The sequence below is a fragment of the Cinclus cinclus genome, chromosome 2 (assembly GCF_963662255.1).
Source record: "Cinclus cinclus chromosome 2, bCinCin1.1, whole genome shotgun sequence".
In the NCBI taxonomy this organism is placed as follows: domain Eukaryota; kingdom Metazoa; phylum Chordata; class Aves; order Passeriformes; family Cinclidae; genus Cinclus; species Cinclus cinclus.
The window spans coordinates 92,363,482-92,391,290 of NC_085047.1; the positions used below are offsets into that span (position 1 = coordinate 92,363,482).

General features: G+C 35.3%; 1 protein-coding gene across 1 annotated transcript in view; it reads right to left on the minus strand.

The window, feature by feature from the left end:
* ATP11A (ATPase phospholipid transporting 11A) overlaps positions 1-27,809 on the minus strand; it is a 116,054-nt gene that overhangs the window by 13,798 nt on the left and 74,447 nt on the right. The window contains exons 9-26 of the mRNA XM_062514961.1: positions 26,176-26,226; positions 24,622-24,686; positions 24,163-24,244; positions 22,781-22,931; positions 21,400-21,597; positions 18,812-18,985; positions 17,259-17,422; positions 16,902-16,973; positions 15,277-15,350; positions 14,962-15,065; positions 13,117-13,298; positions 12,378-12,629; positions 10,318-10,492; positions 8,992-9,094; positions 8,590-8,735; positions 7,581-7,640; positions 5,899-6,026; positions 4,027-4,162 (exon numbers count right to left, since the gene is read on the minus strand). Coding sequence (XP_062370945.1) covers positions 4,027-4,162; positions 5,899-6,026; positions 7,581-7,640; positions 8,590-8,735; positions 8,992-9,094; positions 10,318-10,492; positions 12,378-12,629; positions 13,117-13,298; positions 14,962-15,065; positions 15,277-15,350; positions 16,902-16,973; positions 17,259-17,422; positions 18,812-18,985; positions 21,400-21,597; positions 22,781-22,931; positions 24,163-24,244; positions 24,622-24,686; positions 26,176-26,226 — 2,317 coding nt within the window. The remainder of the gene's footprint in view (positions 1-4,026; positions 4,163-5,898; positions 6,027-7,580; positions 7,641-8,589; positions 8,736-8,991; positions 9,095-10,317; positions 10,493-12,377; positions 12,630-13,116; positions 13,299-14,961; positions 15,066-15,276; positions 15,351-16,901; positions 16,974-17,258; positions 17,423-18,811; positions 18,986-21,399; positions 21,598-22,780; positions 22,932-24,162; positions 24,245-24,621; positions 24,687-26,175; positions 26,227-27,809) is intronic.

A 27,809-nucleotide genomic window follows, 5' to 3' on the forward strand; every position in this document is an offset into this window, starting at 1 on the left:
CCCGGTTCAGGATCCAAAGAAATACTGGGAAAGTAAGCAACAGTTAGGACACTGTATTTTAGAAGAGACTGTGTTTGATTCAGGGTATTGCACCTATGAAAGAAGTGTCCAAGAGATCTGAATTACTTTGAAAGATAACTGTTGAGATCTCATGAACTCCCTTCTACAGTTACAACTTCAGGAATGAGACAACTTCCATGCAGGCATGTAATTTCAGCACAATATAGAGTTGGCAAAATAGGATGTTACTGCATGGACAAAAAGACAAAATGGGAGCATTCCAGAGATGACAATGTGGCAGGTAGCAAACAGTATAAAAGCAGAGGAACAAATCACAAACAAAACTTTGCTCTAAGATTACTGAGGGGTGTTGAGGGGGATATTTACAGATATCCTTGCTTCAAAGAATTTAAGTCTGCTGAAGGAGTCGTAAGACAACCTAGTGGAAGGTTTCAAAGAAAATGCTGAGTTACTCAGTACTCTGAACATTAGTCTTCCTAAGCAAAACCTGCTTCTTGCATTTAGCAGCAAAGCTTGGGAAGGAAAGGAGCAGGCAACAGTATGGGACCAACAGGTTGAGTTGTTCTTAAGGAGGAAAAGCAGTAGATGCAATATATTTTGACTTTAGCAAGGTATTTGACACTTGCACAATAACAAAGTAGGGGCTGGCTAAATGGACTACTACTACAGTTGAAAACTGGTTGAACCACTGGACTCCTAAGTCCATGATGGATGGCTGCCTTCTGGTAATCAGACAACCACCCTAGGAAGAGGGACTGGGCTGGAAATCATGGAATATCCTTATAAGCAGCTGGATGATGACAGAATATCATGAGTAAACTACCAGGTGGTATAAAAATAGAGAACAGCTGAAAGAACGAATGACAGAGTTTCAATCCAGAGACTGAAACTGATTTGAGAAGCAGGCTAACAGATACCTTACAGAATTAATTAAAGAGAAGTGCAAAGATTTACACCTAGTATGGACTAGTGACTGGGTCTGCAAAGGTGCTGCTGAAAAGGAAGTCACAGTGGGGTTATATGGACTCCAGGCTGAATACAAACCTATATTGTGCCCTCTCTATACATAAGGGAAACTGCACAGCAACTGGGAGGAACATGGTCACTGAAGAAAAGTTATTATTCCCATCTACTCAGCTACAGTGAGGTTGAACCTGGAACACTGTGCTTGGTTTTGGGCCCTTCAGTTTACAAGTGGCGTGAAAAAAACAGGAAATCATCAGTTGCAAGGTGTTTAGCTAAACAAAAGTGTTTAGCAGACTATAGCTCTTCTGCAAAGAGGGGTGGATGAGCTTAGTCTGGTAAAGGGAAGGTTGAGAAGCAATCTAGCAGCTGCCCACAAATGTCTGAAGAACTACAAGGATGTAAAACTGGAACAAAACCCTCTTCAACAAGAAAAATTCTCCTTAGGTATTGTGAACAATTTATCTACCATGAAGACAGAAAAACATTGGAACAGATTGCCCTGGAAGGTTATGGAATCTGCATCTTTAGAGATATTGAAAACCTGAAAAAGACTAGACAAAGCCTTCAGCAAACTGATGTTTATTAGCCCTGTACAGAGCAGTGAGTTGAACTCAATCACATCCAATCTACACTTTTCTGTATGAGACCACCCAATACCACATGACAGCTTAATTGCATTTAATTAACTCCATATCAAATGTTAAAATAAAGAAAAACACCCAGAAAATACATTTTATTATAGGGTAAACTAGGACAATGTTGGCAATCTGCAATGACTTCTACAGTGCCTCCCCTTCTTACCTTTCTTCTGCAGTTGGTTTCTAACTGCATGTTTTTGCAGCACCAACCATGATATCCTATCCACAGTGGAACACCATACACACACAGCAGTATCACAAATTAATAACAATTGACAGGAGATAAATCCTTGGCATCTTAGTCTTGCTTACCAGAAAATGACCAAGGGAGGCATTTATGAAGTAGATCTCAGTGATTAGAAGTACACTTTTCCATTATTCTAGTAATATCACACTACAGGAAGCAAATAGTTTCAAACTAATTTCGAAACACTGAGAAACATTTTGGGGGGAACTGTGTTTGGAAGCAAGTTTAATGGTATGTTCATTTTAGTCTGACAGGTATCGTTGTATGGGAAAGATACTGACTTTGGTAATTTACTAGTTTTGCAAAAATAGTGATTAGTTCATTTGTGGGGAAAAGAATTCAAAATTTTTGCTTTAGTACCCATTTTAACAATCTGGAACTTGATGTGTATCATTACATTCCGCTTATGGCATAAGTGTTGCTTTCAGCTTTTTTATGTTCTTTACTGCTTTCTACCTTTTCCCTGTTCAATAAAATTTTGTTGACGCAGCAAACCTTTCAAATCTTCAAATTCACTGACTTTTTCCAGATGTAAGCATAATTTAAAAACTGGGAAACACCTATTAGCATTCATGTGTGTATGAACTCACATAAGTGTCTCTACTTCTGAACACTTGAAATTTTCAAGCCTTTAAATAAAATTGCAGTATCTCTCAAGTTTTATATATAAACACAGGCAAAGAATGACAAATTTTCTAACACAGACACTTAAGACTCAGAGCATCTCCTCAAGCAACACATTAACTTCAAGTGTTAACATGGGTATCTAGTTGTAGACTTCAACATTTGAAATTTGAGAATTAGGCGTTAATCTAGCTTCAGAGCCTTAGAATTAGAATGAATGTGCACAATGGAAGACGACTAGAATGTCAGAAAGGAGCTCATCCAGAATATTTGCAACACAAACTGTTTACAAAACTGATACAGGTATGGTAACTCTAATTTTCAGCACCGTAAGTATATGGTGATGAAGACTTTTGGACATTTAACACGGAGCATAATGGTATCAGAAAAGTTATAGTGCAGTGTACAATTCTGTCTAGTGGCAGTTCATTCTGTCCTTAGGAGACAGACTTTTTAACAAGTGTTTTCCCTCACACTACAAGTTAATTTTCCTGACACATGTCACAAAGGTGGTTTTAAATGGTATCTGAACACTGCATTTCTGGCAAAGGTATATGTTGCATACAGGCAACAAAACTGTGTAGTTTATTTTCTCTCACTTTGAGGACTTTTTCTCAAGCCATCGAAGCATGTTATAGCATAAACTGTAAAACAATTTCTATAGCAGAGAGTCAGCAACAAAATGTAGGTTACAGAAAAGCATACAACAGAATAACAAAATGCAAGGAAGCAAAAAGCCTTTTTAAAGCTCACGATTCCTTACCACACCTCATATCTCAATATATTTTGTATAAAGTTCCTTTTATTTAAAGTACTTATAGAGCAGCTATAAAGAACATTTCTAACTGTAGGTTTAAATTATATTTTACTGCTCTTTAACAGTTTAATTTAAGAACAGTGAAAGATGATATGGATATCATGACAAATCCACAATAGTCTTACCATGTGAGTGCTGGTTGTCATTAGCTGAGGATAGGAAGAGAAGCAAGTAGCAAAAAGAAAAAAAGCACACAAATAAAATAGACCAAAATATCAATGGATAAAATAAATAAAATGCAAAAGTTCATAAAATTTGCATTCATGTGACTGCAAAGCAAGTAGAGATAGATTATTTTAAGCTGCCATATGTCAAAAATAATTAAACTATTAAAAAGCTCGTTATATTTAAGATCTTTTACGATCATTCATAACTACCCAGAGTCTTATGATATGTTAATCAAATATTAATCAAATGCATGTTAAGTATGAAACTGAAAGGTTTCTGTATAAATTCACAAGTAATATGTGTTATCACAAGTAATATTTGTTATCTCCTACTTAGTATCCAATCCTATGTCTCTGATTACTAATACGTAGTATGCTTCATTGCGTACTTCAGATTTTTTTAAACAGATAACCCATCTACCTCACTGTAACTCATTAAAAAGTTATCATCTTGCATGAAATATTGAAGAAAACTATTGAAACTATGTTCATTTCACAATTAGCATTTTAAAAAATTACCATTGACTGATAAAATCCAACACTAACCTGTCCATTGCTGGTCACAACTGTGTTGTCTAACAATAAATAGGCACCAAAGAAAAATACCACTGCATCAAACAATCCTAGGAATGTCCAATAAATAAATGCACGCCAGCGCAGCAAAGCATTCTTGGCAACATCTCTGTGTGAAACAAGAAAAATGTATTCATTATCAGCAGGTTTGAAAATCCCAGATAAACGAGATCATTCATATTGTTTCTTGAAAACCACCACACTTCCACATTACAACTGTCAACTACATCAAATCTAACTCCTTCCTCAAAATGTTCTCTTCATTTATTTTTATTTAATTCTTATTATACCCTTTTTACTGCTCCCTGTAACTCTGCTTATTTCAACAATGGCAATCTCCCTGTGCAGTACCCGTTTTCTTTTCCATCTTTTTACAGAAGGTCTCTCTTTTCCAGTGCTTGCTGTGCAGGTCATGATCCACTGCAGATATTAAATGGCAACACTAGAGGTCTCTGGAGACTTCGCTTTATTTTCCCTAGGATACTTAGATACAGACTATTGCACCAAAATAAAATATTCATTTCATTGGAATGTGAAGGGGTTTGAAGTTTACTTGAAACTTCAAGTCTAATAGAGTTTCTTGAATGTTTTTCCATAAAAACATGCAGGGATTTGTCAATAACAGAACTCTTCATTAGCATGCATTTTCGTACTACAAAAAATTTTACGTTACATCTTCAGTTCTTGTTCACAGAATGAGTAGGTATCAACGTGGCATATAGTGTAGAACACATTAGAGTAAATCAGGACACACTTGATGAAGTTAAATGAAGTTACGAAGTTAAATGAAGTTACACAAACATTTACAATCAACCAGTACTTCCATCATATGAACTTTAAAGGCTGTCTGATGACCATATAAAGTAATTCCTCCCCAGAAATTAACAATATAGAGCACAAACCCATATGTGGCCAACAACAGCCTCATCTGGCTTAGAACAATCACTATTGCCCAAAACAGTTTAGCAGTATGCTCAAAACCCACAGGTTTCTGACAAACAAGCTCTGCTAGCCTTCATAAACAAAAAAAGGCTTCTGAATTACCATTTCTAAATTAAAAACATTCAAAACATCAAAGAGAAAATAAAAACATTACCATTGAAACTCAACAGTAATCTCTTGTATTCCTCTTCAATTTCTTTGGTAAAAACATATCACTACATTGATTAACGTTTGGGCAGCTAATATTACTTCTTTGAAAGAATATTTTTCCTTTGATTAACTACTTCTACCTCTCCCTGAAATGCATTGGGTTTGCAGCTACAAGGATCTAAATTGGGCACTGCTCCTAATTTAGATGGCCAAATGCAGTTAATTGGCCAAAACTGTACTTCAAGTGGCTAAGGATCTAAACAAGTCAATTCTAATGCCCAGAAGTGAGTCAAGAATACTCAGAGGACAATGCTGGACACCACACAGAATACCTCCTCTGATACACTCTAACACTCAGTCATCTTTTCTTTCAGAATAAAACATGCATATAGAAAAAAACCAGCTTTTTTTTTTTTTAATAATTCTGTTCCCCATGTTTCCTCCCCATGGTTGGAGGACATAAAGAGTACTAAAATAAATCTCCCAATCTGATTTTGTTAAACAGTGATTTCTATTTTGCTCTTGCTCCCTTTGTAGCAAATGCATGGTGTAGTTTGTAAATGTGCATGCAAAAATACATGGTTATCTACAGTACTTTGTTGGCCATGCACCTGGTCTTCAACCCATCTGCTGCAGTCTATCTGATGTTCTACTGTATCCTTGTGCTACAGAAATCCTGACGACTTGCACTGTAACAGACACAGATCCCACAGCTGAACAGTCAAACTCTGGGCAGCATTTTTTTAATTTTACCTGTACAGGGAAGGCTCTCTCTTGAGTGTGTCTGGACTGATATGTTGTTCCATTAGACTGTACAAGAGGATAGGAAGGGAAGTGAAGCTGATATTGTACAGTGTTAGATACGCAGTATCATATAAAGTCTGTAGACGGAAAAGAAGTAAATCAACTACTTGTAACTTAAAATAATTAAATCTTACTTTAAAAATTAAATCCTATGCATGAGACTTGATTTTAAATGAATGCATGAACTTCTGCAGGAAGGCAAAGCTATATTCCTTCAGAATGGAGGCAAATACCCCTGAACAGCTGCAAATTGATACAGGACAACTCTGCACTTGTATCCCATTTACTTGGAGGAAAAAGATCAGCTAAAAAGTCCATTTCATGGACCAGTCTCATCCACATACTAGCTCCTCCTATTATTTCAGTTGTAATACCAACTCCAAAGTAACCAGACTGAACAGCACATTCCTGTAGAGGCAGAAATTCTTCTGACACAACACCTGTGTATCTCCCTCCTCTTTTATCTCCTCAATGTCTGTAACACATGGAGATATTCAGAGAAGAAGCAGGAGCACTCCAGAAGTTTTTCAGCTGTGTGTGACTGCAATGAGCTTCACACAGAAACATCCTAATGTGCCTTTGATTCTTCTTCTCACTGAGATGCTTTCTCACTTATGCTTTCTCAAAACCTACCATGTCACCACACAAAAAGAGCTGTTTATTTCCCAAAACCTATTTGGTGATCATTTATTCTGGAAAAATTGCTATCAATCTCCCTCCTTTTTTATTCAGAATTATATTTATCACTTAAAAAGATAAAAACTAAGTTAAATTTTCATAACACATGCTTTCACATCTAAACCCTAACAATGCTTTATAAAAACTTATAAAGTTGTCAGCGGCTGTTTGAAACAGAAACCAAAACAGAAAAAAACAGTTTTGTCATTTTAACTCCTCCTTGGGCTTTCTTTCAACAAATTCAAAGCAATAGTACTATTTTCTCCCAATTAAATCCAGCTCTCACTCAATTTAATACTGAAAACCTAAACCTTTTATGGCTAAATTCAGTCATTCATTCCTTTGTTTTTTGTTCCCTTATTCAGAAGAAAGAAGAGGTAGATCTTTTCCACACAAATAGAGGAGAACAAGGGAGAAGAGAAAATAAAAAATTAGGAAGGCAAATACTGGGTCGTCTGCTGAATGATGGCACTTTTCTGGTGAGCAAGAGTTTACTTCTCCTGAATTTTTCAGTTTTATATATTTTCTTTTCAACTAATTGAATGCTGCTATTCATCTGAAACTTTTAATTCATGCCAAAGAAGAGTAGTTTATTCTCTCATTTTCATTCTGGATTCCAAAAATGAACAACTGGTTCAATTACTCATCCTTCAGGATTTCCTCTATTCACAACAAGTAAGCTTAAATCTAACTGACTGTACGTTTCCCACAGACATTTCATTTTGCAATGACATTTCCAAATATTGCATTTCTATATTCTTTAACATGGCTTTTATGATAATTCATAAAGCTGACTTCTGTAACTTAAAGGCAATTAGCACTGAGTAACAAAAGAACCAAAAGTGATATTCTTGTTTGTGTATATTAACACTAAATTTTCAGGAAGATCCTCTTTTTTGTGACCAAAAAAGAAAAAGAGATAACATGACATTGATGGAAAAAGATCAACTAACCTGTTGTGAAAACCCACAGAAGAACTGATACAAAAACTGAGGAAAAATGAAGCAGACATTCTGAAAAACAAAGTGACTGTAGTCAAGAAAAATGCAAGCACTAATGTATATACAATGCTCAGGATATGTGTATCATAGTTTTATAACACTAACAACAGTGAGCAGTGCAGGAACAGTAGAAAAAGCTACATATATTAAATATCAACACTCACATCTTGCAGTAATACTGTTAGGAAAAAAAAACACTTAAAATCTTGCAAAGCTACAGTTTGAAAATTCAAGGGCAGTGAAATCTGGGATCCAGGAATAGACCAGTTAAAGCAAAGCAAAAATGGACAATCCACAGGAAGTGATAAATCATGATAAGCAAGCATGGATACTCTGGTTAGCATGGTTTCCAGCACAGCAATTGCAAGATATTTCCAATTGTAACCCCCAATGTCATCCTCTCCAGTTATACCTGTACTCAAACACTAAAACCCTGAATTGCCCTGTGACAGTTCTTTTCTATAATCTTTCATTGCTTACTGAAAAAACTTGGATTTTTGGCTAACATTTAGAAATAACAAAACTGTCTAAACAGGGGGATGCTCACTATGAACTTTCTCCACCTATATTGTGTCCTAATGAATTTAGTGTAACTTAATTTGCAGTAATGTCTCAGTTCCCAAATACTGTTTCCAATGTGATTTAGAAGTTCACTATGGAGATAACCTGGAAGGTACTGGAAATAAGCAGACCAGTCTGAGATGGAATTTGTAGGATATGAAAAAATAAGACAAAAATTTTGGTTCTATCTGTAACATCTATTACAGAACCTATCTATACAGAAGCTATTTTACTTCATGTTCAGAATAAAAACAATAATCCCATTTCTGCACTGCATCTGGTACTCAAGAAAATCTCTTTATGGAATTGTTGCTGGTTTGTACCGTTAGCTGCAAAAATTGTATATAGTCAGTTATTAAAGTTTTTGAGGTTTATGTAATTAGAATAAGCATTCTCCTACCTTATAAAAGAAGTATTGCACAAGTTCAGATATCCTAATGTAATAAAAATGCCCATGAACAAGCAACATTTTTTTCAAATGTTTAAATTTAGGTATTGCATAGTCACTGTTTCTTGCTGCTTGACGGCCTTCTTTGCCAATGATTCCTTTAAAAAACAACAGAGGTGCAGCCATTTAATAACTAAAAAACTATTAAAAAGATACCACTAATTGCAAAATTATATAATAATGCTATGGTACTGATCTAATGGGAGATCATGACTGTATCTCATACAACTCCTAGGATAAAGGCACTAAAAGTTGTCTATAACAAATATAACCTGATTCACTAAGACTGCCTGTTTTTAAGAAATATGTTTTTTGTCATTTCACTTGAAATAATACACTAAGGAGCAAGCTTACCTATACCAACATGTGCTTCTAGAATCATACTGACATCATTTGCTCCATCACCAATTGCTAGTGTGATAGGATGTTCTTTTGATAACTTAATCAGCTTTACAATCTGGAAAAAAAACAGTGTTAGAAACTCTCCTCTGTAACAGTTTGCTTATTTTGCGTAAGTGTAATATTAAATAATAATTGCCAAGACAGTTTTATAAGAAATTCTCTGAAGGAACACAAAACCAACATTGCTCAATGCAACAGCTATGCATAGCAACCAGCTATGCATAAAGATCACTGTTTCTTCATATTACGAAGTATTTGTTCCAAACATTTTTAACACATTTCCAAACTACTTTGAGAGAAATAGGACAGGAGGAAGGAAGTACCGAATAAGAGAAGACGTTGAGAGTTCTTAATGCTATGTCAGTGCATGAATAAATTAAGAGGGCTCCAGAGACACAGTGCACCATTTTAAAGAAATCCTGAAATGAAAGACTAAAAACTTCTGCTTTCTCATCTGTGTTGAACTTTTTCTCTACATTTAAGTAAATATATTGGACTCTGTATACATATAAAAACAATCGTATAAACTTTCCAAAAACTTGACTTCACATGTCTCCATTACAAATTATCACCTCTGTAAACTTGGTACTGAGTCAGCTGCAACTAAAAACTTCTACAGACTTCCAGACAGTTATAGTGCTGGCTAAACACATTTGTTAGTGTGAATAAGGGTTACATATGCTGTACAAACACGCTGAGAGAAAAAGACAAAGTGAAAGAAAAAACAAATGCATATTCCAGTATTTCTTTCATTCAAAAGTTCTTCAGCTATCTTAAGAGGTTTCAGTAATGGAAGGATATGCTTTTACTTGATACAAACAACAAATGCAGCAGTCAGATATACTTAAACATGGTAATGCACCTTTTTTTCGTCCGGATTCTTCTAGGTTTTCCACTTATGTTAAAAACAGAAAAATTATCACTCTGCAGTAATAATTTATGTAGGTTCTTGTAGTGTCAAAAAAGATTATACAAAGCTTGTTAGGTTAAAAAGAGAGCAGTTAGTTCATTTATTAAATATGTTCATGTTAGCATATATTAACAATAAAATTTGAACAGTATGTACCTAAATCAAATTCAGGTGCACAGCTGGGTGCTGTTTTAACATACCATTGTCTCAATTGCTTGCCAGCAGAAATTATTCTCCCATCTTTTTTTAATTTTTCCATTTTAGAAGATACAAAAATGATTTGTTATCATAGTAAGTCATACATAGTATTAACCTTCAATATTTACATATTGCATAGCTAACAAGCAATCATGAAATTAAACACAAACCTGTGCTTTTTGCAGAGGTGCCATTCGACAGCATAACACTGCACTGCAGTTCCTGCAAATATTAAGAAATATCTCTCTGTAGTTACCAGAGCTTCCATCATGTCTTGGCTTCATTATTAATGATAATGCTGCTCCATCAATAATTAAACCATAATCTTGTGTATCAGTTGAAAGTCTGTTTGAGGATAAAATTGAAAATGTCACTGGAAAATTCTCAAGACACATTTAAAATCCGGCAATAAGAATGATGTGAAAATTGTTTAACAAAAAAAATGAGTACATAATTCCACAAAGTTAATACACTCCTAAAGGAAATCCCTTGTAAAAGACTGGTATTCACAACATTTTATAATTCTGGACTATGTTGAAAATATTCAGTGATTCACCAGTTTGAATACATAAATCTGATGCCTCAGTGACTTCACCAGTGAGCATGAGTCTATAATTAATGACTTTTCAGTTTGGTTTGAAAAGGTTCCAATAACTGCAGTGAGGTAAACCAAGCTGCAGGAATAGTTAATTTTGTGGCACATTCCATAACACAGAGGAAAATAAGTTAATGGGAAAAGGGATAGGCCTTTAGTACTCTGATTAGGAAAATTTTTTTCCAAGGGTCTACATTTACAGAAGTAAATTGTGCCTTGAAGGAAAGCCTAAAAGAAACCTGTTTGCCCAGATGGATAAGGCCACTGTCTACATCTACAGTATGGATATTTTGTCTTTAGAGTAGTGGCTAAGTCAAATACAGGTTTACTTTTATTTATAATACTAAGATATAGTAATTATTTATGTTACCTATTATATTACAATATATTCCTATCCATAAAAATCTATTAGCACTATGCCTGTAATAATTTGAGCAGCGCTAAAAGTGTAACCACAGTCACAGGAAGTACTTGATTCACTATTTTATCATACACTGAACAATGGGGGAAGATAAGATGGTCTGGACTGTAGGAACCATTTTCCATGGCATCCAGACAAGTTATTTCAGAGCACCCTTGCATCTACTTGCATTGTATAGCACCCTCAGGCTCCAGGTCAGCAGTGAATGTTGAATAAATGTACACAGAGGTTTATTTTTACTCTCTTTTTAGTGTTCCAAGGTTATACGCTACTGTGCATGGGGTTTCAACAAACATGGTTTCACCAAGACCAGTGTTTGTGAGAAACACCATATTTATTATTATGCATTTTAGGCATCTCCATCTTTGTTACTAGAACAGAAGCTATTTTTGGCAAGAAAGATAAAATTCTGTAAACTGCATTTAATAACAGTGCCCAGATATTTTCAGCACTTTGCTACTGCTGGCACAAATAGAGAAATGCCATTGGTGTACAGTGATACCAAATGAAAAGGTATCATTATGAAGTTCAAGCAATGTACTGAATGTTTGGTTTATTATAGTGAAATATTTTTAGCCTGAATTTGAACATACAGGTAGAATCTTGCTATTACTATCTTAGTACTATTCTCCAGCTCTGGAGATAAAGGGGGGGGAAAAAAGTTTTAACATGTAGAAAATCGGCACAAATTTCATAAATTGCACAAAAAGTTAAACAAACACGTTTCATCACACCTTGTAAGAGCAGTGGTACTTACACAAAACAGCACAGATTATATGGAGGAAAATTACTTACTTAACTGAATATACAAATGTTTCTGATTAGACCAATGGGGTCTGAAGTGTGAAGAGAGCTAAGAAAAATTTATCTGGTCCAGAGATGCAAGCTGTAAGGCTAAGAGTTACAGAAAACCTCTGCTAAAATTGTACCACAAATGCTTACTAAATTATTGCTAATGGTTTTATGGTAGAAAAATTATTACAGTATCAGTTGTGATTTTTCTTTTAGTAGTCGAAGTAGTACCAGAAATGAGATAAAAAGCCATGATTGAAAACCTAAATTTATCTAAAGAAACTTATATTTAATCGCCATACAATAATACACACATTAGCAACAGAAACTGAAACATACTGCTGTTCTTAAGGTAATTAGTCATGATTTCATTGTTTGCAAAATGCCCAGGAGCCCATTTGAGACTCCAACCTTTCCCTTACCCTGAGAAGGTATCCCTGGTTAAGCTGCCATTTTGTCTTATGACAGTTTTGTTTAGGTCAAAAAGCACATCATGCAAACTCTGCTCCTCAATTTTCTTTGTGGTTAGCTCAAGTATTTGTGTATTTCTTCGGAAGAGTTTGCAAGCATAGCAAGTAGCTGCAGCAGTCTCCATTTTGTCTCCTGTCAGAACCCAAACTTTAATTCCTGCTTTCTGGAGTGCTTCAATAGTGTCAGCAGCTTTTTCTTGTAGTCTGCAAAGTCAATTGACAACATACGTTGACAGATTGCTTGGAAATGAGAAAGGTCTTTATCAAAACATTTTCATAAACAAATACAATTTTCAATAGATGCTATCAGGTCTAAGAATTTTTTCCCGAAGTATGACTCCAAAAATGTTTAGGGGACTAGTATATGTTTTTGAATCTTTTTAAGACCTGAAGTTTCTTCCTTCATTTCCTCAATACCCATTTTGTAGTCCTTTCCTTCAACATTTTTGCCTATAACTTGATCAGTAAATTATTACATGCAAGTAAATGGTTCAAATACACTGATTTTTGTACACTTGACAATTATGACTTGCTTATTAGGTTATAAGGTTACCATGTGCAACTTTAATTAGCTAAGGGTGAGGAATTGCTTCAAATAAGGGGCTTCCCAAATAAATCCTTAATGCAGAAAGTCTTCAATTACTCTGTCAACACCATTGAACAAAAGAAACTAAGAAATGTACTAACTAACCGATCTTCAACAGCTGTAGCACCAAGTAATATAAAATCCCTTTCTATCTTCTCATACACTTCTGCCAATTTCTTATCCCGGTCCTGAAGGGCCAACTTTGCATTCTGCAGCAGCTTCTGTACATTGCTATATTCTTCTGCTGTGAGCTTTTTATATGCAACACACAATGTTCGTAGTCCCTCCTAAAGAATGCAATCAAAAGAAACAAAATGCATTTTACAAAACCCTTCTTAGAATTCTTCCTGGTGTTTATGCTGGAGGATTTGAAAAAGGAACATCATGAAGTGACAAAGCATAGACTGGTAGAGTATAGTGTAGACTAGGATATGGCTCAGCTTAATTCTGTTCTGCTCTGGAAGCAGTTACAACCCGATGGACCAACCTCAATCTCCCAGAAGATAAACAGCTCAGTGATCCAACTGGATATATGAGATTACAAGAGAAGGCAAAGTCAAGGTAAAGGTTTCCTTCCCTATGTGTATAGTTAGGCAGGATGAGTCAGAATAAATAATAGTAATATAAATAGTAGCTCTGCAGAGTCTGATTTTGATGCTATGCTGCAGTAGATCACAAACAGAGACCAAACATCACAAAGAGAACGGAAAGTGAAAATTTAACTGTACCATTTCAGTCAAGTGAAAACTAGAATTTAGCTGAGGGTGTTTCAAACTGCATCAAACTTCTGGATTGTGTGATGAATAAGAAAGGGATTATATAGATTGTGTAAGGTGGGGAAAAGCTATAGAACACAGTAAAGTTTTGCCACCTGAGATATATATTGCTTCTCACAACACCATTTAACTGGCACTTCATCTTCCTTAGCTTTAATCCATTCAGTAGGTCCTCATATAGTTGCTTATTACCAAACCAAGAAGGAGTATTATTAAAATACCTCCCTACCACTTCATATTGATAAAATCAGGTATTTTTTGGACAGGCTTCTGTGTGTAAAAGCGAGTCCTATTTCCAATTATATGGGATGACAGAATAGGTGCTGGTCCAGGTTTCCTTCTTGACAGACACTGAATGGATATGATATGCAAATATTTTCATAGCCTCTTTCACTTGTAATTATCAGACAGTTGTTCCCTGTAATGAAGCTTAGTAAAGCACTTTGAAAGTTTTTTGCTTCAAAACAAAAGCAGGTGACACTGTAAGGGCTTTTTTTCCCCACATATCTGTAATAATACTTTGTTTTCAGTTTGAGTGCCGGATGCCAGCAAATTGTATGCTATGTAACACAGGCACTTGTCCTGCATTGCAATGAGTTCTGCATATTTTTGGACATAAGAAAATTCAGTACTTTACAACTTTCAGTTCTTTTACGTAAAACCAAGTTCTGAATTTCTTTTAAAGGTGATCAGTCAGTTCATAGCTGATTTTTACCAAGCAAAAACATAAGATATGGATGATCACTGCACTGTCTACCCAGAGCTTGTAAAGCAATCAAAGGCAGCAAATCATATTTGCTAAGGCTGGGGACTGAAACTAGCAGTAGTTTTATTGGGGATTTCACCTTTCTTCTATTAAAAAATTAATTCTAACCACAATTGTGAAAATGCCATACTAGCAAGCTAACTAATGACCTCTGGTTTAACACACAGTTGTGCATATCTAATGAATTCATATTGCACCACAACTGATATTTAGAAGATGAGATAGAGGACAGATGCAAATGAGGGAGTTACACAGACTGCAACCCACAAAGCCTGAGTGAACCTTGGCATAGAATAACCTTGGTGCCTGTAAAGACAAATCTCTTAACAGATAAAGCAGAAGGTCAGAACACTTAATTTCTTTTTATCATTGATATCATGTGAACAGATCAATAAAATAGAATCTTACCACTGCATTGCGTTCTACTCGGGATCGTACTTGGTCAATTTTGCCTTCTTTAACCCTAGGAAATATGGAGGAATCTGCTCCCTTACAAAACAGAAATATATCACCTAAAAGAGATAGCATATGGAATTCAAAATGACCAAGAATAGTTCAAAATTAATGTTTTCTTTCAACTTTTTTATAACATTTGTATTCATGCTAGAACCTGGTCCCTTATTTTCTAAAGAAAGGCATACAGACTATGTTTAATGCTTCACTGATAAACCAAACAAATTCAAGTGAGACAAAAAAAAAAATCTAACAGTGTGACAGCCCTACCTGTTGAAGATTTAACGATTACACTCATTCGCCGTCTCACAGAATCAAAACTGAAAACCTCCAACAATTCAAACCTGAAACAGAAACAGAACTACTTTTCAGACATCTCTATTTTTCCTGATCCCTAAACTGGTTACTATTACTTCAAGCATATAAATTAAACATTACTTCTAACATGGAAGATTATGTTCAGTACTATGGAATATGGAACTAGTACAGTATGAAACAGCAGGTTGCAAGCAGTAAGTAAGAAAAGCCCTTAGCTCCTAACACAAAACAGAACTTGTGATGTCCCTAAGTATCATTGGATGTATAGTCAATCTAATTTATGTAAGTAGAAGATTAGAAACCTTGCAGCACAGCACTGTACTGATTATAAATTAAGTTTCTGTGTATAGTACTTAGACATAGCCTCAGAACTTGAAATGCATGCTTACACACAAGTCTTTATTTTATATTTTTCTTATTTTTACTATTCCTAATCTCCCAAAAGAACCAACCTAATTCCATCATCTTGCTCAAATGTTGACAGATAATTTATTAAAGTGAAAAAAAAAATCTTTTTACTGGTTTTATACTTACCATTACTTCTACAGTTTGATTTTATCACATGTTCCTTTCCTTTCTAAGAGGAAAAAATGAACACAAACTCCTGTTGCACTGTTTTGGTTTCATCAGTTTGTATACTTATTAATTTACTCTCTTATCTATTTCTATTAATTTAAGAGCGCCTCTCCTTCTCCAGCACAAACATAAGCAATTTAATCATTAATCCCAACTTTGTCAGGATTCATGTCTGTCAAAATCTGCTTGTTTCATTAGATCCTTCAGTCCTAAGTCCTTTTAATGCCCTAGAACTCAGACCTGTGCAAAGCTACATCAGGCCTATGTCTAAAAACTGTGATGCATTTGGGAGAAAGCACTCAATGATTATAGTGCTTTCTTCTCAATCACCAAATGATATTCACTCCAGCTCTTATGAACTGAGCCAAAAAAAAGTCTGAAGTAACCTTTGTGAAAAATTCTCTGTATTATCCTAAAAGAGGATAAAGTAACAGCACGTTTCCTGTATTTGTGTCCAAGAGTTCCTGTGTAGTTAGCAGAGTACCCAAACAGGAAGATTTGGATATACAACAGACTTAACCAGCAGCCATCTCCCAAGCGAAGTGCAAGATAAATATTCAAGGGTACGTACATACCATGGAACAGCTTTTCACACTCTTTCAATGTTACTGAAAATTTGACTCATATTATGGTCCATAAAATTTATTCTACAGATATTATGCTTCTGTAAATGCCATGGATTATTTGTGAATATCAAATTGGGTACACAGCATTTTCTATTAAGAATATATTATTTACAATATATAAAACCATAAGGAGTGATTAGATTAGGTCATGAATCCCACACCACACCTTCATTGTCATATCAGTATTTTATACTGCATATAATGTCAAAAAAGTGAAAGTAATTAAAATTACTGAATTTTCTTTATTTTTCTACTAAAAGGCAAGGTTCCTGGCTTTTCTGACTTAAAAATTCATGTGTAAGGAAACAATGGTTTATTAAACACATCAACAAAAACTCATCATCAGTCTATTTAGTTTTACTTTTAACCACTCACTTTTCTATGTTATTTTCCCGATTTAAGATCTCCATATAATTATCTTTCAGCCTTAGATAGGTGTAACCAAGTCTGTAAAATGAAACACACAAGAGAATGAATGCAACAAATATATAATTATCTGGTTTAAGCATGTCATAAGGATTTAAGACCGAGCCCATAAACAAACCAGCACCAAAATTCCAAACTGTTTTTAGTTTATTTTAGGCTATGAACATTCATGAATACATGTTAACAAAGCAATCAGCTGTAGACTACTTGGTGTTTGTTATTGTGATTTTTGTTCTGAAAATAATTTTGAGTTTCAGTCATTAAATATATAGTTTAGAAAAATGTAATACCTAAGTACACACATACCTCTGTATTCCTTCAACTAAAGCAACTTCATCAGGTGATGATGAGATATATATACAAGATCTTCTTGGTACCTGGTTTTTCTTCAAACCATCTACACTGTCATCATCCTTTACCTGAACAGTGTGGCAAAGACAGAGAGCTCGGAAAAATAGTTCCTCTCTCTCCTGAAAAATAAAAGGAATGGTTGTCATTACATGTTATCACTTGAAAACTGTTCTTCTGGGAGGTGATCGATATCACTGATTACTGCTGATTATTAATCAGACCAAGGCAGACTCCTTGATGGGAAGCCAGGTGTTTCCCCATGGTAACCACACAACTGTGTCACAGCTGCTTGTACCCTTAGGATTGCCATACAAGTCAGGTTGCTGTGATTGCAAGCACAAGTCAAGCTAATGATGCAAAAAAACCCCAGCGTGCATCTTCTACTTCCTCTAAAAGCCTAGATGTGGCTGAAGGTGTTTTTTCTTTACTTTTGCTTAAACTTTAACAACTTGCATTAATGAAATTCTAGTCAAGGTATAATTTAGAAGTCCTGAGTTTACACAAAGGATGTAATACCTGGACCACAGGCCCTAGCAGGGCTTACAGATTTCAATCTCTTGAGCAGCTTGAACACCCCTTGGAACTAAATAAATTATTGAAGTGCACATACTTCGGCAGCTCCAGCTAACCACTTGCTATAAAACTTCAGATGGTTTGACAGCTCCTGGCAACAGAAAAAAATTTCTATTTCATGGATACCTGTCTGTGTTATATCTTTGTGTCTGAAACCAATTCTTCTGTGCTGTTAAATACAAACTGCTTGTGCCATTGTGATTCCAAGATAAAAACTCTGCATACCTCAGGACCACATTCTGAGGGCCATGGTTGAGAGACAAAAGGCTGCTGAATTACAGCAACATGTTTGAAGAGACCTCATTTTGTCACCATGAAGGGTATGATATGAAGAGAGCAGAAATGATATGGCATTGTACTGATATGATAAAAAATACATTGTACTTTTGCTGTGATTACCCTGCCCATATACAGCCTGTTCACCTGTTGACATGGGAAGACTCCCAAACTTTCAACTAATTTTGCTTTACACAGCAAATAGCCACAATATATACATGCTGTAGGAAGCACACTTCAGATGTGGCTAAATTAAGTCACATTTTAAAGTAATTTAATTTGATCATAAGCCATTCTCTGGACACGTTTTCACTCACTGATGACTAAATAAGTGCTTGCACTAAGCCCCCATTTTCTCCTTTAAGGATTTTCTTGTCTTGCTTTCCTTGTTGCAGCAAAGGTTAAATGGAAACCAGTTATCTGTTTTTGTAGCTACTAACCAGAGAAAGTTCTATATTTGGGTTTTAACTCAGCTTTGCAACTGCATTAAAATGAGAAACTTCCCATTAAGCCTTTAACTCTTACTCTTAACTATGCAGTTATCTACTTGGATTAGTAAAATTCAAGAATGTTGAATTTCTAATATTTCTTTCATCAGTAGAGCTCAATTTCCATGTTCCGTTGTAAAAAAACCAAGAACATTGCAAGAGGTATCATACCTTTCCACTGCTTCCTGGAGACGAATCAATCATATCGATGCCTGTACAATCATGGAGGACTTGCCCATTGCAGATAACATGTGGCACATAAACATGCCCTTCAATGCAACATTCTACAAATTCCATATTGTTCTCAGTTAATGTTCCTGTTTTATCTGTGAAGACATACTCAATCTGCAAATGAGCACAAAATAAAAACAGCAGGAATGTGAACAGAGATTTTCTCATGTCTCTGAATAAAACTGAGTTTATTACTGGGTTACACCTTCCTTGGAAAATTATTATGCTCTTTCAGAAAAGAAAGACAACCATTTCTTTTGGCAGTTATCTCCATAGAAATATAGGCCCTGAAAGATTTTATTCTACAAGAGTATCAAACAACACTATCATATGCCTCATAACACATGCAAATTGTGTGCTTAACCTACTTCCACTCTTCTCTCTAGGTCCTTTTCTAGTTTCTAATGTCTTTCTTGCTGCAAGACAGGGATTTATAGAAACAAAATGCATACAAATCTCATTTCCCAGGGATTATTATTTAATGAAGATGCCTGGATTTGGATCATTTACAGTCAGAACAGTCTTTAGAGTAGTATCAGAATTTCCCACTACAATTACATTAGTTTAAATGAGGATTGTGGACACATACAGTTATACACACGGGCACTGTAATTGCCCTGGAAACACTCAATTTGTTTCAACATTTAATTCTTCATTAACTTTATCTTTTACAATAAGCCCCAGCACTTAACAGCAAAATTAAAAACAAAAAAAAAAATTGGAACTATTAACTAGAAGAACTAGATTGGCTCAATTTTGGACCCTGGAGGTAGGTATTCTATACACACTGCATGTAATATTTGATAAACTAAGACAATGAAGTAAGGTAAGGAAACAAACACTGAAAGAAAGGCTGTTATTTAGAATTCATCAGATTGCTAATCAATCTTCACCATTTATGCAGCGCATTTAACAACCTAAAAACCAAATAAAGTTTTGCACAGTCTTCAAAAACATCATTAATTATGCATGCTTTCCACTGAGATTGACTTTTATAATATCCACTGATCTGAAAAGGCAAATGACAAATTTTCTGGCGGCTTTTTGTGTGGACAATATATCCGCAATTAAACTTTTCAGAGTGGGTAGGATTTATATGGATTTTTTTTCATTTCAACCCCTATTCTCAGTTTCATCATAAAAGTTACAAAATGCTGACAATCAAAGATCTTTTAGTCATTCAGTGTATTGCTTTGCACATGTTTCAAGTTCAGACAGACCCTCCAGTTTCAGTATGTGCCCACTGCCTCTGGGAACCACTGAGAAAATCCTGGCTCTATCCACTTAGTACCCCCCCATTCAGTTATTTGTATACATCAATAAGATCTTCCCTGAACCTTCTTTCCTCCAGGCTGGACAGTCACAGCTCCCTCTACCTGCCTTTGCATGAGCCATGCAACATCCAGTCCCTTGGCTGTCTTTGTGGCCCCTCACCAGGCTCCCTCCAGTATGCCCCTACAGATGTGTCTGTACTGGGGAGCCCAGAACCTGACACAGCACTCCAGGTGGGGGCTGGAGAGGGGTAGGATCACCTCCCTTGACCTGTTGGCAACACTTGGCCTAATGCAGCCCATGATTCCACTGGCCCTCTTTGCTATAAGGACACCCTGCTGGCTCACGTTGAACTTGATTTCCATTAGGACTTGCAGGACCTTTTCTGCAAAGCTGCTTTCCAGCTGGATGGTCCCTGGTCACCCAAATCATTAATGGTCAGGATGGGAACCAGTATTGACCCTCAGTGTGCACTGCTAGATACCAGCCTCCCACTGTGCCCTGCTGACCACCATCCTCTGAACCTGGCTGTTCACCCCCTTTTCAATCCACCTCACTGTCTGCTCATCCAGGCTGTAATTCAGCAGATCCTCTTCAAGGATCTCATTGCAGACAATGTCAAGTGTCTGCCATAATAATGAAATACCTGGTACCACCCTTAATCCAAATAGGTATGTGTCCTTAAAAGCTTTATTACCAGTTTGACTAGAAAAAGAAAGAAATACAACATCTTATTTATTTGAAAAACCTATGAAAACATTTTTAACTGAGATCTTAAATATTTTCCTAAACAAAATGTATCTGTCTCATGGTGATGATTTTCTTTACCTAGAACAGAATTTCATTTCAAAAATGAGACTGGTGATCATTTTAATGGATAAAACTTACGTCTGGAGATGTAGTGTCAGTCTACTCAGACAAAAAGGGTTAAGTTTTTTCCATCTAATTTTTAATCCAAGGAAGTTAGATGCTTATATAATTTCCCTCTATAATCAATGGAGAGGAAGTGTTTATCCCTTAATACTATAGTAATACTAACTAAATTCCATTGACTGGGTGAGCAATCAGAATTTTTGATTCTGAAAATAAAAATCTCTGATTTTATTTTTAAATTAATCAGCACTAAAGAAAAGGTACATGTAGCTACAAAAAAAGTTCAAAATAAAACAAAACCAAAAAACCTTGAAGTAACAATTTTAAAATAAAAACCTACAGAAGAAACAGTTGAAAACAAATTACCATTGAATGAAATTTACCTGTCCCAACTCTTCATTGAGGTCAGAAGTGTTCACCAGTGGTCCTTCACCTGTACCTTCATCAAACATTTCCTCATCCCATGCAATGAAATAAGAACCAAGAAATTTCTGCATTTCCACAGTGACATACATGGATACAGGAATAATGTAGTTGAAAAGAACCATAAATGCAAGGAAGTCTGTAAAAGCTTGAAGAAACTGCCAAAGAAACAAGATGAAAATACTGATTTCTCATGTACCATTAAAGACTGCAGGATTACCACATATATTTACAAATTGTTTTTTTCAAATAACTTTTGAACAGTAAGCAACACCTTTCATAGCTCACAGTTCAGCACAGGATGTAAACCTTCATGATTTATAATAACACAAGTGGCATGCAACAGAGCTTTTTCTTTTAAATTTTCCTCTCTCTTTACAGATGTACAGGTGTAGAATACCATTATGTAGCATTACTGTAAAGTTCTAGAGCAACTAATGAGCATGGTTGGGGAACAAATGAAACATTAACATTCAAAAATTACCAGAAGGACAGCACAGTTCCACAGTAACTCCTTCAAGTATTACCAAATTACGTAACTTTCAGGCAGCATTTCATAAATAAAAAAAGGTTTCCTTTCCCTCTCTCAACACAAGCAGAATGCATATGCATAACCTGACTCAATTTTTCAGCAGTGGAGACTTGGTAGAACTACAGCCAACCCACTGAGCAGGCTGAGACAGTGCTACAGGTGGTAATGAGAACTCTAGAATGCCTGCCTAGCATGTGCTCCTCACGCATTTAGGGTAAGGAAGTAAATTTTCCCCTACTCTGATTGGGAGGATTTAATGAAATAAATCAAGTGCATTCTGTAGGACAGGGTTCAGTTCACTGCTTTGGATCCTCTGGGTATCCATTCAGGATAATGTCCTTGCTCCTGTAAGAACATCTGGCACTGGTGACTGATGCTCTCAGATGCCTCCCGTGCTCACAACAGAGCAATATGAAACTAAGCTTTTGAGAAGGATTTTTATGGATATTCCTACAATAGCCTGTTTTGAACACGTCTCTTACAGGACTGCCAACAGCTGTGGGATTCCTTCCAGCCCTTGTATTTCTCTGCAAGAGGCCAATTCTTCAGTAGTTTATATTAATAACAAGCAGCTCGAAAACACTTTCATGAAGCTTTTTATACTAAACCAGACGTTTTCTCATCAGCTAAATTCACACATACAACTTAAGGGCAAAAATTTAACATACAAGCTTTCTACAATACACTATCACCACTGTCAGCAAAAAAGCATGACTGGTAAGTAAGCAGGCTGTATATACTTTTCAGTAGAGTCTCAATAAATTAAGGGTTTAGGGAAACTTTCTTGGCATTATAACTTATTTCCATACCAAATTTCTTTTCTTTTCAGGCTCTGTTTTCTGATTATACCATGGCTCATCACGAAATGGTTCACTCTGCCAGGCATACTTCAGGACAGTATTTATTAGTGCTTTACTGACGAGAATACAGAGGTATACAATAAGAAATACATTCATTGATCTAAAAAAAAGAAGGCAAAATAAGAATCCCATTAGCATATAAACCACAGAGCTTATTAGAAAATGTTATACTCATACATCGGTCTTAGATGTGCTGCAAGTTTAACAATGCTAAGATGTTAAGTAACTCTTACAAAGTGCCTTTCCAATGAGGAAAACATTATTGACATTGTTTTCTATTTTTAATTCCTGTTTTCATAGTTGTTTCCAAAATGTGCGTGACAAATTACCGAAACTAGTATATTAGTGAAAATGATAGCATGGATAGAACCATAACAGAATAACTGGGCCTGTATCTGCAGACCTTTCCATGCCACTTCACCGAATCATTAAAAAATCATCCACAACCAAAAAAGAACATTTTGCTACATAGCTGTAATGTTTTAACTCTGGGCAGATTTAAAAAAAGAGCAAGAACATCTTACATTTAAGATTGCATTTTCATTAATGATGAGCATGAACTAAAAGCCATGGGTTACACATCAGTAAAAATAGGAAAAGACACATCATCATTGCTCAGTCACTGCGTAAGAGAAAGGCTGTCAGCTGGTCAGTACATGTTGCCTCAATCAATGACATCTTGTTTTTCACAAGGCTGGACACCTTACTCAGAGCTGATGATTTCAGATAGCAGAGTAGGAATAGAAAATAGTCCCCATTTTAAAAATAGTAAGCAACCAATGTCAGCTCACTCCTTAAGGATAGCATTGCCTTACTTTCCCATCATATATGTCTCTATGGAACTTGTTAATTTTAGCTAAGCCATGGAAAACATGCCACAAACAAGTACTGTTACTGCACCTGATTCAAAATGAAGTGTATTTAAAAAGTTACTTTTAGTGAATTCAAGACTTAATTGTTATGAAAAGCATTAAATGCTAAGATAATAAAAACCAAAACCTTGGAAAACTGTCAGTAAATGTACTGTAAACAATGAAAGCAAAGTGATATGGAACAACAAAACATCATACATTAAAGAGCTAAGCATTAAATCAAAATTATTTTCTAAACATCTAACAAGAATTATTTGGTATTGAGAACCTCATTTATATGGTGTTATATGACATTGAAAGCAAAAATCATTTTAAAAGAAGCAAATTTTAAGTCCCTCTACCTCTTTTTTTTTCATTTAAATCAATAAAACATGCACTTTGAGAAGAAAAAAAAAAATCTGATTTGCACCATTCAAACATGCAGCTTTCAATCCCCAAAATAAGTATTAGAAATTTTACTTCTCTACAGCAGATCGCTTCTGTGATTTTGATTGGTAATTTAATGCCATCTTAGTTTCCATGCCAGTGTAGATAGCAACACCTGAAATTAGACAACTTGTTTTACTAAAGATTGCACAGTCTAGTAACTTCAAAATAGGACAATTGATTAGATTATTATACTCTGTCATTTAATTGTTAAGTCTGAAGAAAGAAACCACAGATTTGGATGATAACCCAAAATTAGAAATGGCTTTATTATCTTGGTACTTAATTTTAAGCAGCATTTACATCCCATTGCAGTCACAGTTCCCAGTTGCTAAAGGGTTTCTATGTAGCAACATTAAACCTCATTAAAAAGCTGTAAAACAAGTGACCCAATAGAAATCATATGCCCACTAGTAACTGAAGACTTGTAACCTTGTTTGGTGATAGCTTATTACTTCAGGTTCCATTAAAAGAATCATTAGAAATATTTACCAAAGATTTTTTCTGTGTTCTTTAAAGTGGCTCCTCTAAGAAGCAGATTTTCAGATCCTAATGGCCTGCAAAAGGTAAGTATTACAAAATGTAAACATTTAGAGCAAACTCTCGGACCTTAGCGGAAGTCACATGAAACAGGGAATTAATTCTACTAAAAACCTTTTATTTTAACAAGTTACAAGGTATATTTAAAATTTTAAAGTGAAAATTAAAAACAGATAAACAGATGTCTAAAATTAAGCTCACAATGTCACAATTCACGTCTTAAACTGATGCACCTAGATCCCAAATAAAGACTCGATATCCTAATTGCACGGTACTTATTTTTAAAAATATTAATTCTATTACTTTTTAGGCTTATATAAACTATAGTGTCCTATGTATGCATGAAGTATTTAAGGACAATACATTTCTATTTCATTTTAAGTATAAATAGCATGCAATATATTTTTATACTTGCTGTAAAAATTTTTAAAAATGCCAACAAACATAGGTAAAGGAATTTATTGAAGAGTACAGGAATTAATGTAAGGACCTCAATGAAGTTTAAATAATATTCTGGAACATGATATGTACACTATTCATCATATGAGTTCAAAACCAAGGGTGACTTTACAAACATACCGCACAGCAGCAGAATTGTCAGATTCTACCTATACAGGAAGTAAAAAAAACAAAACAAAAAAACACAAACCAAAAAAAACCACCAAGAAGTTTTTGTAATGTTATTCAAAGTACTTGCAGGATGAAACTCCAAAAAAAAAAAAAAAAAAAAAATCAAGAAACACCAAACAAACAGGACCACAATTCTGATGCAAAACCTGAAACTAGTTTCAAGAAACTAATGGAACAATGTTACATAAATGACCCAGATCAATTGACAGTTTCCATAGCAGACTGTAACAAAAAATAATGACAGACACACTGGTTAGGAAGGCACTTATCCAGCACTGAGTAATTCTTCACATGCTGGGATCTAGGATAGCACTGCAGCAAGCAGCTTTTCTGTCCTATTGCTTTGCCTCTTTGGGGCACAAATCAGAACAAAATAAGGTACAGCAAACTGGATGTTGTATTCCTGGATCACACAGCACCATGGACATTTTAGGTGGACGTACAAACACACTTAGTAAAATTACAAACACAAAATTATTTGTTCCAAAATTTTATGTTCAAACCCTTCAAAATCTAAGAAAAATTAAATACACAAGTGATACTATTTATATTGTTTAGCGCACTACCAAGATCTCATGCTAATGGGGCAGCATTGTACAAGTGCTGTCAAAATTCTATAACCATCATTTACAAACTAAATACATTTCAGATAAAACTGCAGCTGAATAAAGACATTAAAATGCTAAAGAAGAGAAATATGATTAGAAGATGAAATATCAATTATTTATGAAATAGCAGTCTGGAATCTTCTAAGAGAAAAATATTCTATCACTAAAACAAAGCAGTACAATGTTGGTGAACCAAAGGTAATTCTTATTATTGATACTTATTCAACTGTGAAATATTTAAATGTGTAGAAACTCTGGATCTCCCCACCTTGCAATAGGCTCATTCCTATCATGGTAAACATTTATCCGACCAACAAATCTGAAAGGGAAATATACAAGTAGTTTAACAGTACTGCTAATAGGTTATTTATGATAATGTTATTTATTAATAGGTTATTTATTTTATATATTGTATAAGAAATATTTTCTAGAAAGTATCTATGACAGGGAATATTTTCCAGCTGAACAGGCTCCAGTTATCCAGAACACGAACAAGAACGTAAGAGATACATATAGATATACACTTAAAACATGAAAACACAAAACTACACAGAATGGTATCTTGACACAGATTTTTTCATATAAAGATGTGTAAAAATTAGGGATAAACCTCCTAAGTAGACCCATGAACAAGAAATAAAAAGTCTTATTCCCTCAACTACCCAAGATAAGTCAGTGCAATTACTATCTTTTAAAACATCTAAAGCCCACAACTAAAACCAAAGCATAGCTAGTAAGTAATTCTTCCCCTGAATATCTGTCAGTAGATTTTATCCATATGTGGTGGCTTGACCCTGGATAGCAGCTAAGCAGCTGCTTTGGAAGACCACCCCCGACCACTGATTTTATTGCTGAGCATGACACTACATGGCACAGACCCTCTGGTCAACTGAGGTCAGCCATTCTGGCCTGTGCCCATCCCAGCCTCTTGCCCACCCCCAGCCTATTAGCTGGAGGGAAAAAAAATGAGAAACAAAGTTTGACACTGTGTAAAAACTTTGCAGCAATAGCTACGACCACCGTGTGCAATTAATGCTGTTCTAGTCTCAGAGCCACTACACCACACAACACCGGCTGCTGTCAGGAGAACTGACTTCATTCCAGCCAGATTCAGTACATTGTATTTGCAATACTACTAAGTAGATAACCCAATGTAAAGGGGATTAAGGTGGGCATTAGGGTTCTCAGTGGTAGAGGAAACTGTGGGGAGTTGGGGGGTATGTTACCCCAAAAGGGAAGCTCTGAGGCTCAGAGGAGGGATAACCTGTTGGCTTAGAGAGCATACAACATGGTGGGGCCACATCTGAAGACAATAATGTACAGCTGGTTATGATGCATCATGATATAAAACCATGTGACTTTGGAAAAAAGATTCACCACCCTGTTCTGTTGAGAGGTAAAGTTACAAGTAAAAATCAGAAGAGATACAAGCTGACTACCAATAAACATTTTCATTATTTGTGTGTCAACAGCTGTCCCAAAGAATTTCACCATCTATAATAGCATGAGCTTCAACTTGCAGCCATTCACTTCCACAACCAAGTATTTTAAAAAAGGATCAAGAAAGTAATGGACTTGATACTCTAAAGAACCTGTTCTCAAACAGATTTCTAAACCAGCTTCTTAATGACCAAGATCACAGAAAAGAGATGCCATCACACCTCAGAAATAAGCACTTTTTTTTCTGCATCTTCCAACAGTATTTGCTGTCAAAAGAGTGCATTTTAACATGACATAATATTATTTTCTGTGTACTATTTCAGCTAATTTTCACTGTGGCAGAAAAAAACAAGTGTTCTCTCAGTTGTACAGGACATTTTGTATTACTATTAAGAAAGAAACCTCAAAAGAGGCTTCTCAAGAATTCTCATTAGATTTAGTGGAATTGTGCACAGTTCTTTC